We start from the raw sequence: 15,661 nt of genomic DNA, 5'->3' as shown, positions 1-15,661 counted from the left end.
AAAAAAGATTAAACTTGCAACCAAATACTCATATACATATTTCTGCCACACTCCATCTATGAACTTGTATGACCCAAATAGTCAAACGCCATCGCTTTTCGTTCAATAGTTTGGAAAAAAATTTCCCATCGAACTTATCACCACATTTGTATTACAATCATCCATCCCAACAAGCCTACCACGTCTGAAAGAGAAAACACAAGTCATTTTGGTCCAACGGAAAACTGGAAATTTTCAAATAGACATTTCAGAAAAAACCAAACTCCACCATTGTTTTTCACTTTTGCTTGGCGTTGAGCTTTTTCACTTTTTGCTCCATGGGGAAATCCCAAATTTCCCGTTATTACAGATGGTAGATACAACAATTCCAGTTTTTCCCCAACGAAAAACAAAGCAAAAAAAAAACGACAAACTGAAAATGTACAATGGCCAATTGCTGGGTTGCAAGAAACTACACATGGACGCCATAAACATTACGACGACAAGTGCTTTTTGAGCAGAAGCAGCAGCATTTCTAGTAAAAAATTTCATTTTTCTTTAAAGACAGACTGGCCTAACTGATGGTAAGTATCTACGCCGCACAGTGGAATAAGAACGAAAAAATTCACAATTTTGTGGAAAAACAAGTTTTTCATTGATAAGACTCTATTGGAAAAACTTGTTTAACCCATTATTGCATGACCCTCGGTCCCCTTGTCCGATTTCATATTTTCATTGCTTAGGGCACTTGTATAGACGTAATACTTTTTTAAATTTGTAACAATATTTTTTTTTTAAGTAAAAAAAATTTTAAAAAACAAGTAAGAGCGTGCTAAGTTCGGCCCGGCCGAATCTTATACACCCTCCAACATGGATCGCATTTGTCGAGTTCTATGCGCAGTACCTCTTTTTAGGCAAACAAGGAATATTGAATTAGAACTGTCATGCTATTGGAGTTATATCAAGTATAGTCGATAAATGAATGCTGAACGTTGTAGACATTAATTGTGTAATATTTCAGTTCATTCGGATAAGAATTGCGCCTTGTAGGGGCTCAAGAAGCAAAATCGGGTGATCGGTTTATATGGGAGCTAAATCAAGCTATTGATCGATTCAGACCCTATTAGACACGTATGTTTAAGGTCATTAGAGAAGCCTTTGTATAAAATTTATTTTCCAAATCGAATGAGAATTGCGCCCTCTATTGGCTCAAGAAGTCAAGATCCAAGATCGGATCTCATACAAAATTTTTTTTGAACCAAATAATATAATGTTCACGGGCAAAATTTGCAATTTGCAAATAATGTTTGTAGCCTCCATGGACAATTTTCTAGAAAATGCCGATTTGAAAACCATCTTTGACCGAAATGTGTAGTAAGGTGAAAAAATGCGCATAAAATATCTGCAAACTTGAGGACCAAATTTTAAGATGTTCTATTCGTTTTTATAGCCTCCACCGTAGCATGGGGGTATAATACATTCTGTTTGTACACCTCGAAATATGCGTCTGAGACCCCATATAAAATATATATATATTCCTGATCGTCATGTCATTTTAAGTCGATCTAGCCATACCCGTCCGTCCGTCGCACGCTAACTTTCGAAGGAGTAAAACTAGCCGCGGTTGGGATTGTAAAAGGGCCAAATCGGTCCATGTTTTGGTATAGCTGCCATATAAACCGATCTTGGGTCTTGACTTCTTGAACCCCTAGAGGGCGCCATTTTTATCCGATTTGACTAAAATTTTGCACGTGGTGTTTTGGTATCACTTCCAACAACTGTGTTAAGTATGATTCAAATCGGTTCATAATCTGTCATATAAACCGATCTTGGATCTTGACTTCTAGAGCCCATAGAGAACACAATTCTCCTCCGATTGGGCTAAAATTTCTCATGAGGTGTTTTATTATGACTTCCAAAATCTGTGCTCAGTATGGCGCAAATCGGTACATAACCTGATATAGCTGCCATATAAACCTATCTGGGATATTGATTTTTTGATCGTCTAGAGGGCGCAATTCTCATCCGATTTGGAAGAAATTTTGTACAACGGTTTCTCTTATGACCCTCAACACACGTGTCTAATATGGTCTGAATCGATCAATAGCTTGATACTGTTCCCATATAAACCGATCTCCCGATTTTGCTTCTTGAATTTTCGTTCTGAATAAATTCTAATTTTAGAAAATCGGACCACCAATGAAGATTTGGCAGCCCAAACTAATTTTCGAAACTTCCGATGTAACCAGGTTTAGGGGCCTGTCAATAGGCTGCCGGAGCGACTATAACCTTGATTGTTTGCACATTGTCTGTCTCAGCGCTCTATAACAAACTGCAGATTTTTTGCGAGTTTTTTTTTTCATCTCATACCACTGTGCATCATATAGGAACCAAAACATACAAACATTGCCGTCTTCGTTGTTTACAAAACTAGTTGGGGCACTGATGGACATAGGGAAGAAGAGGGGTTTGAGCGATTGCTAGTATAAAATTCATTTTAATAGACAAAACTCTAACATCATGGTCATCGAGCCATCTACCAACATGGTTAGTATCATATTGCATAGCTCATACTAAAGTCCTCGCACCGTTTAGTAGAAGAGATCATCAATAAAGTCGGGATTCTAGCGGGTGAATTCCAAATGCTTAGGTAAATACCTTTTTTGGTACCTAGATCATTGTTAATTAGATGAAAATGACCGAGAACTCTTCTACAAGTCATAGTTTCAGCGAAATTGGGCAACAAATCAGCTTTTTATGGATTAAGACCCTAAATTGGAAGATCGGTCTATAAGGCAGCTATATCTAAATAAAATCTGATCTGCTGGTCTGATTATGGAAGTCTTTATACAACTTACTGTGCCAATTTCCAGCGAAGTCGAGTAATAAATGCAGTTTTTATAGGCATAAAACCTTTAATCGGCAGATCGGTCTATATGGCAGCTACATCGGAACAAAAACCGATCTGAACCATATTTAAGTCGCATATCGGAAGGTTTTCACCAACACACAATTTAAAATTTCAGCGAAATCGAATAATTATTGCGGCTATTATGGGCTTAAGGCCCTAAATCGGCAGATCGGTCCATAAGTCAGCTATTTCTAAATATGGTTCGATGTGAACCATACTTGAGTCGGATGTCTTAAAACAACTCTCTATTTCTTATTTCATCAAAATCGGATAATAAATGCGCTTGTAACGGGTTTATGACCCTAAAGCTGAGTATTCTGTTCAGCTATGCAGGTGGAATGCTGTCAAACTCCATATAAATAGGTAAGAGCGTGTTAAATTCGGCTAGGCCGAATCTTATATACCCTCCACCATGAATCGCATTTGTCGAGTTCTTTCCCGGTATCTCTTTTTTGACTAACAAAGGACAAAAGAAAATAATTGCTATGCTAATTGAATTAAGTGTTGAAGGCCACAGTAGAAGTCTATGTGCAAAAATTTCAACCAAATCGAGTAAGAATAGGGCCTTTAAAGGGCTCAAGAAGTAAAATAGGGATATCGATTTATAGGTAAGCTGTATCGGGCCGATTCAGTCCATATTTGGCACGTATGTTGGAGGTCATGGGAGAAGCTGTTGTACAAAATGTCTGCCAAATCGGATAATAATTACGCCCTCTTGAGTCCCAAGAAGTCAAGATCCCAGATCGGTTTATATGGGAGCTATATTAGATTATGGACCGATTTAAACCATATTTGGCACAGTTGTTGAAAGTCATAACGAAACACATCATGAAAAATTTCAGCCAAATCGGATAATAATTGCGCCCTCTAGAGCCTCAAGAAGTCAAGACCCCAGATCGGTTTATATGGCAGCTATTACAAAACATGGACCGATTTGAACTAATTCAAGCGGAATGCTTTACTCCTTCGAAAGTTAGTTCGAAAGCCGGACAGACGGACGGACATGGCTAGATCGACTTAAAATATCATGACGATTAAAAATATATATACTTTATGGGGTCTTAGACATATTTTGAGGAGTTACAAACAAAATGACGAAATTAGTATGCCCCCATCCTATGGTAGAGGGTATAAAAAACGTCGGCGAAACGCTGTAGGAAAAAAGGTGAAAAAGTATTACTCTGTTTATAGTGACGAAAATGACAAAAAGAAGTTTTAGTGGCATCGCTGGACGTCAGATAAGTGCAGATAAAAACCTCTTTTGGAATGAAAATAAAAACAAAACATAACTATCAAATTCCGTTCGCGGCATAATAAAAGATTTCCGCGACAATTCCGAAAGCAGAATAGAATACCAACCTTAAACCGACATATCGGTCTATATGGCAGCTATATGTAAATATGGTCTGATATGGACTATATTCGGTTTGAATATCGGGGCCCTTTCGATTTCAAATTTCAACGAAATCAGATAAAAACGCGGCTTCTACGGGCATAATTATTCCCTAAATCGCCTGATCGATCTAAATGGATTCAATATCCAAATAAGTCCAATTTAGCCCGTTCAAACTTAACCTGCGTATAGAAGAACAAGTAAGAGCGTGCTAAGTTCTGCCGGGCCGAATCTTATACACCCTTCACCATGGATCGCATTTGTCTAGTTCTATGCGCGGTATCTCTTCTTAGACAAACAAAGAATATTGAATAAAAACTGTTATGCTATTGGAGCTATATCAAGTTATAGTCTAATTCGGACCATAAATGTAATTGTGTAATATTTCAGTTCATTCGGATAAGAATTGCGCCTTGTAGGGGCTCAAGAAGCAAAATCGGGAGATAGGTTTATATGGGAGCTGTATCAAGCTATTGATCGATTCAAACCATACTAGACACATATGTTGAAAGACATGAGAGAAGCCGTTTTACAAAATTTCTGCCAAATCGAAAGGGAATTGAAACCTCTAGAGGCCCAAGAAGTCAAGATTCCAGATCGATTTAAATGGCAGCTATATCAGGTTATGTACCGATTTGCGCTATATTTGGCACAGTTATTGGAAGTCAGAACAAAACACCTCATGATGATTTCACCCAAACCGCATAGGAATTGCGCCGTCTAGTGGGCGATTCAAGATCGGTTTATATGACAGCTGCCGATTTAAACCATACTTGGCACAGTAGCTGGAAGTCATAACGAAACATGTCGTGGACAATTTCAGTCAAATCAGATAACAATTGCGCACTCTAGAGGCTCAAAAAGTCAAGAACCCAAATTGGTTTATATGACAGTCAGTTTATGAACCGATTTAAACTATTTCAAGCGGATAGCTTTACTCCTTCCAAAGTTAGCGTGCTTTCGACATACAGACATTGAAAAATAAGTTTCTTTTTATAAAAGCCACAATTGCCACCAAATTTTGCCATGTTCCAAGAAAAAATTGGATTTGATATACGAAAAAATCAGTTCACATTTTGTTAAAATATGCTCAAATATGTCTTTATTTGAGTATCAATTCAATCAGGCACGTAGCCAGGGTTTTATTTTGTGGGGCTTATATTAGGACCACAAAACAAAAATAAGTATGTATACGAAAATAAATGATTTTAGCCGGGTGGGGGGAAGCTCCAATGTATATATCCATTATCCCGTAAGGTAATCTTGTTCGGACGACTTCATCTTTTCCCTAGACAGATGTTAACAAGCTACGTGTTAAACATAAACACAGTGCTCCAAATTTCAAACCCATTGAGCCCCGAATCGGGAGATGGGTCTTTATGGCATATAGACCACATTCGGCGAATTTTCACCGAAATCGTATAATAAATGCGTCTTTTATGGGCTTAAAACCTTTAATCAGGAGGTTGGTCTACTTGGCAACTATATCCAAATATGGTGCACTCTGGAGCACATTGGGCAAAAATTTACATGGATCCACCAAAACTCACTATTTTAAATTTCAGCAAAATTTATATAAAACTACGGTCCGATTTTATGAGATCAATTAGTCAGTTTTTTCATACAAAGAATAAGAATCATCAAAACTGTTTGCAAAATATTTTAGACTACCGAGATATCTGCAAAATCATCATTACCCGGCGTTTTGGTAAATATGGGTAAATAGACGGGTATTTACCCGGTTTACAAAACGTTTTAGATTTCCACAATATATGCAAAATTACGAATAGCCAGCTTTTTGGTAAATATTGATAAAAACCCAGGTATTTACCAAATTCACCAGGTAAATACCCGGGTAATTTTCCGGGTAGATACCTTTTGGGTTGTCAAAACATTTCCCTCTCTTCAAAAAGGTGACAGTGGATAATTGGGGGATGCCTATTAAAAACTAAAATTGGTTGATATGATTTTAAATGAACTGCAATTAGCGAACGAAAGGGAACGAACGTGATAAAGTCCACAGAGGCATCTTGGAAAACGACGACAACATCAACGCATAGACTTAACAGCGACATTATTGCGACAACCGCAATGAAAAATGCCTATGAGTCGTTTTATTCGCTTGGAGAAAAAAGCGAAGAATTGTTTCGGTGTTGTGCATCTCCAATACATTGCAATGTGGGAAAAGTTCAATTAAAAGCTCCAAGTGAGTTTACTCTTTTTGGAAAAACAAATATAGTGATAAGCCCGTATTATCAATTAAGGTTGCCAAGAGCAGAAGACATTTTTAAAAACTTGAGGCTTCCTCAAACCTAGTACCAATATTAAAAATTGTACCTAAGGATGTTTTCTATTCATTATACAAGAAAAATATTCACATATATGTTTTTCAAATCAAAAATTTATTAAAAATAATTCATCAGTTCACAAACTTAAGTTTTCTAATATCAGCAAACATAGTCTGCTGATTTTAAACTAAAAATTTACAACTTTTTGTAAAGAGTTTTCCAATTTTTTGTAAAGAGTTTTCCAATTTTTCGTAAAGAGTTTTCCAATGAGTACTTGACAAATTTTAATTTAAATTGTGAAGGCACTCTTACACTAATCGCAGAACAGTCAGTGTCAATTTATTCAGTAATCTCAACATTTTCATCATGGTTGGGTACATGAACGAACAACGTCTGCAAATCATACAAATTTACTATCGAAAAACCATACAAATTTACTACCAAAATTCGGAGTCGGTGATCGCTACTTTAAGAACAAACTCATATTCAGTAATAAAGCTCAGTTTTGGCTGAATGGGTTCGTCAATAAGCAAAATATGCAATATTGGCCAGGTGACAACCCACATGTGCTTCACGGATCAACATTTCGTCAATAAAAAATAAATGTGTGATGTGGTTTGCATGCCGACGGCGTCTTTGAGCCAAACTTCTTCGTCGACGATAACAACCGTCACGTTCCAATGAGTCCAACGTATTAACAGATGAAAATCTGCCCGCGGTGACCATATGAATGAAGTCACTCAATCTCTATTTAAAAAGGTTTCTATTGTACTAAAAGTTTTTGAAAATTTTGACAAATTTCCTTTATAAAATAAATAAACCAATTTTAAGACCCCATAAGTGATGTGAATAAGGCTGTGAGATTTTTTGCCATACTCTAAAAAGGATTTTTAACGATAATTTTCCAATTTTTTTTTATCAAATTTTATCAAACAAGAGCTTCGTAAATATGCTTGCCCTATACGCCTGCAAGAGAGACATTGGCAAAAGTTGTGGGTTTAGACCGCGCGTCATGCATTGGGTGTATGCTACAATTGTCAGAGCTATAATGCTATATGATGTTGTGGTCTGGTGGACGGCGCTCCAAAGATCCACCTACTGTTCAATACTCAACCGGATCCGCACTGATGCACTGAATTTAATGCTACATCTAATGCCCCTTGAAATTGTGGCTAGACGAATTACTGTGACCACTGCCGTGAAGCTAAGGGAGCTTTCTCTTTGGTCATATGGCGGCTACGGACACTGTGTTGTCCTCGATACAATGTCCGATGTTCCAGGCAGTGTGGATTACACCCTACCTGAGCCGCTTTTTGATAAAAAGTGCTGTCCACTATTCCTGATAAAGCCGATTGGAACTACGATATTCCTGGTAATAGAAGTAACGGTAGAAGAACGGCATTCTGACAGATCTGAATATTATTCCACTGCGTGTCACATAGCTGAAAAGATCACAATGGCACTGCATATCGGACAATTGCTTTGTATTGAAAGGTATTTAAGATTAAAAAACTTATCTGATATCCAATTGTCGGACAAAGTATTTGGGCGACAATATGGGGTTTAAATAAATGATATGGTATATTAGAGTAGCTAATATTTGTTTCAGGCTAAGTGTCTGGAGGATCACCTCAACTCCGAAAAAAAAGCTAAAACGGACATACCTATTTATTCAAAAGATAATTTTGTTCCATATAAAGTAAAAGAAGGAACAGCGAAGCGAGCGCTGACCAGCTAGATACTGTATCCACTGTATCTTTCAAACTGTCCTACACTCAAATGCAGGCAGTTTCTTTAAAGAAGTACACGGATAACATTGCATTTCATTTTAAGATTTGCTTCTTCATAATCATACACTGCGATTTGGCAACCCTTGCCACCCATAACAAAATAACATTTCAAGTTTTCTCTCATTCACGTCATGATCTTTCCCCAAGCGAGAGCGGCCAAGTGAGAGCGTAAGTGTGAAAGTTTTCGAAATATAAACAAAATAAACAATGCAATAGCACAACACCACAAAGTGAGAGTGGATGGATAATCAAAGTTTCCGAAAGCATGCCGCACCGTATTCAAGAGATCTGCATGTGCAAGCATATATGTGTGTGTGAGATGATTATGGAAGTGTATGAGCGAGCGTATACAAGATTGTGAGCACAACACGGAGAGAACCTTACTTTAAGTTAAGTATGAAGGCTTTTGTGGCTGCTGCTTCGGCGATCAATTGAAAACGAACCACTTACATACATACATACGTAGGAACGTATTTGTGGAATGGTATGACTGTGGATAAGTATGTATGAAGCGCTTTGTATCTTTGGCTCACTCGGTTTGTTGTTCATTTGTTTGGCTGGTTTGACGATCAGTTTTACGTAAAAATTTCACTGAAACGGTTTGCTTTCGTTAAGGCAACGGATCGTCGTCATCGAAGACAGACATATTTAACACAGAGAGTTTGTGTGTTCTTGTTTTTTTTTTTTTTCTTTATTTGCCTTTTCGGAAAAAACTGAATCTTATAAAAAAAAAAGTTTATTGCTGTGGAATGTTCAGATGATATTGCGAGAAAAGAAGAATATACGAAAAAGAAAATATTTGAATTCAATAAACATCTCAAGCTGTCGTTTAAAAACAACGACGTGATCTAACGTGTTCTTGACGCCTCAAAGCAAATGCAAAAAAAAAAACACTGAAAATACTTTGAAACCGCGATAAAGGCAAAAGAAATTGTTACACATTACAAAGAAAAATCGAAAATCATAACATATAACAACGCAAGTTATAAGTTCCGTTTCGTAGCATCGTCAATAACACCACGACCACCATGTCTCATCAATGCAGCTGCGGTCGTGACCTAAACAACAATTATGTGGGCTACCCCAGTGCCTATGCCAACCCCAATGCCAGGCTAGATCGGGAGGCCAACTCGGCTAAATCATCAGCAGGATCTCAGACACAGTTCACTGCCCAGCTTATCGTGGGCACCGTGGGCTCCATCAAAGAACTACGTGAAAAGGAGAATTCCCGTCAGTCCATGACACGTGCCTCTGATCGCCGAAATTAAGCATCAGCTTCTTGTCGCTCTGTCTCTTTTGCTACTTTCCAGAATTTCTTCGATGCGGATTCCAACAGATGTGGTACAAAGAGAAATTGGTTAAAGGATACATATTGGGGAAAACCAAGCTACGAAGGTGAATGTGAAAAACAGAAATTGTGGGGGGAAGAGTACTGGGTTGGTCTCAAAGTGGCTTATTGGTTGGAACCTTTGCAACAGTAGGTGTAGGCGTTGTAGAGAATGTGTGATTATTTTTAGAAAAAAATTTTAGTTGAAAAACCCCCAACAAAGTGAAATTATTTCCTTTTGTAATTTAATAATAGTTCCATTTATTTAATATTCTTAAGTTAAATCTAACGAAAACAAAACGAGAGTCTATTTAGTACCGTCTTTATGTTTTTAATTCCACAAAACGGCAGAACAATTTGTTTGTCAACCCATTGGAAATTGAAACTTTGTTAAAATAAGCTTCAAACGAATTATTTTTTCTTTTTTTTTAAGTTTTAAGTTCTTTGCGTTTTTCAGTTTTTTTGTTTTTTTTTTTTTTTTGTTAATTATTATAATTTATTAATTTTGTTGTGTATAATATTAATAATGTTATTAAATATTCGCTTGGCTTTTCCTCCTTCATTTAATTGAGGCCTTCGTATAATAAATATTTTACCTTACCTTACTTTAACCTTTATTGAAAAACGAAAGAAAAACAGAAAAATACCTTCCATATGTATTTTTGGGCTTTGAATAATTTTTTGGCTTCCGTATTTCTGATTAAGCGAGAAGAAGCTATTAATTAAACGGTTATGGGTTGATATTTTTGAATAAGAAGAAAGTTTATTGGTCTAGTTTAGTGATCGAAACATTTAAACATGGTAAAATATTCAGTCATTTTTTTGATATCGTTTTTTACAATAGGTCGTTCACATTTTAAAACACAAACTTTCAAATTTGAACAAAATCTGATAACAAATCAATGAAATGAGCTGATTGAAATGATCTGCACACCATTAGAAGAAGATAGATAATTGTGAATGCCCATACAGCATCTCCTCCAAAGCGTAACAAGCCTAACATTAACAAATGTCCTAGCATGACATGTGAAATACTGAAAAGTGTGGCTTTTTCCTAATAGCGGAAAAAATATTTTATTCACGGCAATATTTAAACCATTTACTTCTGCGAACCTTATATGCAAATAAGGTGACTATTGAAGTTGTAAATAGATATTCTTAGTCATTTGGGCATAGTTAAGCTGTATTCAGCTTATAAATATTAACAATGCTCTGCAGTTTGCAGCTGGCCCAACATAGGACGCTCTGATGATGCTTTATCCTTGGGACTAACTTTACGGTCCCAAAATCAAGTCCTGTGGGTTGGCAGGCAGGTTGCTTCCTCATGTAACCATCCAACTTAGTGCCTAAAGGAATGAAGCAGTGTACCTTCTCATGCTATCACACGACCATTTGCATGAAGAATTCGTTATTTTATTGTAAATAGGTTTTAGAACATCTTCCTGATGAGGTCCTGATGGTTGAGGCAGTTTACTTCCTCATATAACCATCCAACTTAGTGCCCAAAGGAATGAAGCAGAGTACCTCCTTTTGCTATCACACGACCATTTGCCTGAGGAATCGGTAATTTAAAATAGGTTTTGGAACATCTTTTTATTAAAATATGCATTGTTGCTCTAGACGTATCAATGAGTTTAAGCTCAAACATAAGGGACCTCCTTTTTATAGCCGAGTCCGAACTGCGTTCCGCAGTGTGACACCTCTTTGGAGAGAAGTTTTACATGGCATAGTACCTCACAAATTTTTTCTGATGGTCTCGCCAGGATTCGACCCCGCGCGTTCAGCGTCGTAGGCGGACATGCTAACCACTGCGCTACGGTGACCTCCGTATTGACTTAGTACTGACTTCCAATTAGCAATGTCATGTTTTTTCAACATTCCTTCATTGAGACCTGGTGGAAGTTTTTGAAAAAATCTCCTTATTCCTCTTTGACATGAATCAATTGGAATAAATACAGTAGTAGTTTTGGTATAGTAAAATCAAATATTCATTGATCATATTCGTGCTATTGCATCTAGCGGTACTCTATATTGTTTAATATAAGTTTTCGGATAAATTTCCGTCTAGTTTTTCCACTATTTTTCGGAAATATTCAATATCTGTCGACAAGTTACAAATCTTCCTGAATGATTTTATTACGATTTAACAATATATTGGCAAAATTTATATTGTATATAACGATATTATGATATACGAGGCGGGACTTCATACTAGAAGCTATTGGTTACACTTTCTATTACAAAGCAGCACAAGAAACTTTAATTTCGTATCTGGGATGTCAGAAATCTCGACAGGGTCTTGACTTTTAATTTCTTGGTTTAAGGCTTCACAGGTTGGTGAGCTGAATTAGTGTAGGATGTAAGTAGACTTGTGTATGCTTATCAGATTTAAGCCGTGCATTCCGCACTCTTCTACTTAACATTGATGGAAATCTCTTACCATACAAAAACTCTTGGTTAGAGCCTTCACAGGTTAGTGAGCTGAATTAGTGTAGGATGTAAGAGGACTTGTATATGCTTATCAGATTTAAGCCGTGCATTCAGCACTCTTCTACTTGACTCGTAAGTTTATTTGATCCCCTCCTTTTTCATACATGCAGGACTAGATTAAATCAACTCGCCTTTTGATGCTCTTCCAATCCTTTTTTCACTTTAAAGTACTACTTCTAATACATGGTTCAACTAGTTTTGTTTATAGTTGTTCTTCTCAGGCCTGGACTTAACTATTTTGGCTTTGAATGTCATAAAAGTGATCAAGAACCGATTTTTTTAAAAATCATTTATTATAAAGAGTTTGTACTAAAGAACTGCAATACATAACTTTAAATTTTGTTCACCTCTGTATTAATTAAATGTTCTTTGGTGCAACCAAAAGAGCAGAAAGATCAGATCAAATTGTCTTAAATTATTTTTTTACATTTTATTAAAGTTTTCCTCCAAAACATCAAATCAGACATTTTGGCGAGTAAGAGAAAAGTCTTTAAAATATGTCCCGTGTTAACACAGTTTCTATACTTACATTCAGACTCAGATGTACTTAGAGTTTGAGAAGAAATTAATAAGTCTAAATTTAAATAAATTAAGCGAACGAAAGGTGCTAATTTGTCATATGAAATCACCTAGCTACAATTTTTATTTTCAATACAAACCACAAAACATATATTTTGCAAAAGTTTTCGCATGTTGTCTGCATATGCGACGGAAGCCTATAATTCAAGAAACATCACAAAAATTTCGACACGTTATGTGAGTTTGCGAAACTTGGCTATAAATCCTATGCAAATGCAAATTTGCCCATGAACATTCCACTAAAGAACAGGGTCGAACTTCTCACATATCAATGAGTGCTGACCGATTTAATTTTAAGCTCAATGATAAGGGGGCCTCCTTTTTATAGCCGAGTCCGAACGACGTGCCGCAGTACGACACATCTTTGGGGAGAAGTTTATACATGGCAAAGTATCTCACAAATGTAGCCAGCATCTTTTTGATGTTCACGCTGGGGTTTGAACCCAGGTGTTCAGCGTCATAGGTGGACATGCTAACCTCTGCGCTACTGTGGCCACCATGACTGACTATAAGTCTCCTCTTTGGGGAGAAGTTTATACATAGCAAAGTACCTCACAAATATAACCAGCATTAGTAAGGGGATAACCACCGCAAAAAAATTTTTCTGATGTTCACGCCGGGGTTTTAACCCAACGTCATAGGCGGACATGCTAACCTCAGCGCTACGGTGGCCACCATGACTGACTATAATCCCGACTATAAATCTTCATAATGTATACCTATAGAAAGATCTGATATTAGAAGGACCTGGACCTAGACTATATTTAGATTCGTTAATGTTCACAATTCTATGATTTTTTCATTTATTCATAGCGAAAAAAGTTAATAAATTTATAAATTCCTTTATTGCCTTACGTTTGTAATAAGAAAAGTTATGTTTATAGTTATAAAATGGGGGTCGCACTCCAGTATAACCTTGGGACTTGCTTATTAGAAAACGATCCCTTAGCACTTAACTAAAATTTTTGTATCAGAAGGTAGAGAGTGCGCTTAGTGGATAGAGTTAGTAACAGAAGGAAGAATATACAGTTGTATGGATGGTTATTCACACTACCTAAAGAGCGAATGTGATGTTCCGATTTCACCATTAGATTTAGCTAAGGAGCGCTTGAAAGTTATGGAATTAGTAACATAAGGAAGAATATACAGTTATATGGTTTGTTATTCACACCACTTAAAGAGCGAATCTGATGTTCCGATTTCATCATTAGATTTAGCTAAGGTGCGCTTGAATGTTATAAAATTATTTGTTTCATAGGAAGAAATTGTAATTATACTTTGCCTCATTTGCCCCTCAAATAGTTGTTGTAATTTCAAAATTTCAAGCGAATATCTATTATTTTTAAACAAATCGTTTTTAGTTGTTATGTTTGCCTATAATGGCTGATCATTGTTCACTTTAGAATCGATTAACAATAGTGGTAATAATTTTCTAATTAAAAAAAAAAAATTAAAGCTAATTTCCTAAATTAAGAAAACTTTTTGCAAAACAAAACAGTGAAAAGTTTATATTGCCAGAAAAAATATTAATTTTCATTAAAAAAAGGGATACCTGTATATTGAGGGATGCTTAGATCAAGTTGGAATATTTTACCACTACATTTGTTGAGATCAATTAACAGATCTTTTTATAAAGATTTTTTTTGTTTGTACATCAAATATTTAATTTATCTTAATAAGTTACTCTAAGTTTAAAATTTAAATACTATCCTAAAATAAAGTGCAATAATAGGCATTGATATTGAGAAACAAAAAATATGTAAAAATTTTTGAAAATATTTTGAAAAGTAGGTATTAAAAAACTTATCTTCTACTCCCACACGCACATACACATGAAAACCAATTAAGATATATACGTTTATAGAAAAAAAACCTTTAAAAAATAAAAAAAATCCAATTTATTTCAAAAGTAACAGCAAAACAAAGGAAACAAAAAATAATCAACTCTATTTGTAATAAACATAACATCAATGTTTAATCTTTTCCTTACAAACTATTACACCAACAACATGAGTTTGTGTAATTTTATATTTTGTGGCTTACAATGCATTCGAGAAAAGCGATTACATCATTCTACTCCTTATCACTGAAAAGAAAGAATAAAACAAAAAATATCAGACAATGGATGAGAGAGTTGTTTAAATTCATAAAAAAAACTTTTTCTATTAATTACACAAATATTTATTATTATACACAAAAATTAATATTTATGTAGGTATGTACTCATCATTCACATCTTAAAATTCAAAAGAAGACAAAAACGATAACTCAATTATAAAGAATTATAGAACTTTTATAAAATTAAGCAAAAACAAAACACAAATTTGAAAACGAAATCACTCAGAAGCATTCATTGATTGATTGATCGATCAAACACACATTGCTTTAGTATTCCTCATCCATGTAGTTTTTGCAAATGAGTTGAGTTGGCTCTCATACGCATTGCTTAAGTTTGGAATTGAAATTACCACTGCAATCGTCTAAAACAAGAGACCTAAAAACACAATGTGCATAATTATTGCAAAAAAATCATATGTTTTTTTAGCCTCTATGAATGATCGTCTATTAGCTTTTGGGGTTTCCTATTTTTCTTTTTTCATATCATTGTTAGTTTCAATCCTAGCTGTATTATGCAACATTTTTCTTTCTAGTCTTTTCTTTTTTCTGTTCGAAATCAATTGATTGAATTTTGTGTTTTTCTTGTTTTATTTCTCGCTTCTTTTCGTTGAATTTCCAACAACCTGTTGTCGGCTGGGATTTGTTGCATAAACCTAGTAACAAATTCCAATTTTCATTTTCCAATATTTATGGGGTATTTTTTCTGCCTCCCATTCTCTCTCTCTCTCTCCCTCCGTTCACCCAACATCATTAACCGCAACAATAGCAAAGAAAATAACTAATATT

General features: G+C 35.6%; 1 protein-coding gene across 1 annotated transcript; it reads left to right on the top strand.

The window, feature by feature from the left end:
- The first annotated feature begins 8,931 nt into the window (after positions 1-8,931).
- Positions 8,932-10,293, top strand: LOC106083955 (uncharacterized). Its single transcript, XM_013247291.2, has one exon. The coding sequence runs from the start codon at positions 9,390-9,392 to the stop codon at positions 9,627-9,629; it is 240 nt and encodes a 79-aa protein (XP_013102745.1). The 5' UTR covers positions 8,932-9,389; the 3' UTR covers positions 9,630-10,293.
- The last annotated feature ends 5,368 nt before the right edge of the window (positions 10,294-15,661 follow it).

Source organism: Stomoxys calcitrans, chromosome 2 (genome assembly GCF_963082655.1).
Source record: "Stomoxys calcitrans chromosome 2, idStoCalc2.1, whole genome shotgun sequence".
Taxonomy (NCBI): Eukaryota; Metazoa; Arthropoda; class Insecta; order Diptera; family Muscidae; genus Stomoxys; species Stomoxys calcitrans.
Note: the sequence above shows the minus strand (reverse complement) of the source record. Positions and strands in the feature narration are given on the sequence as shown.

Excerpts from the sequence above, each read along its gene's own strand:
- LOC106083955 (XM_013247291.2), top strand. The coding sequence starts at position 9,390 with ATGTCTCATCAATGCAGCTGCGGTCGTGACCTAAACAACAATTATGTG.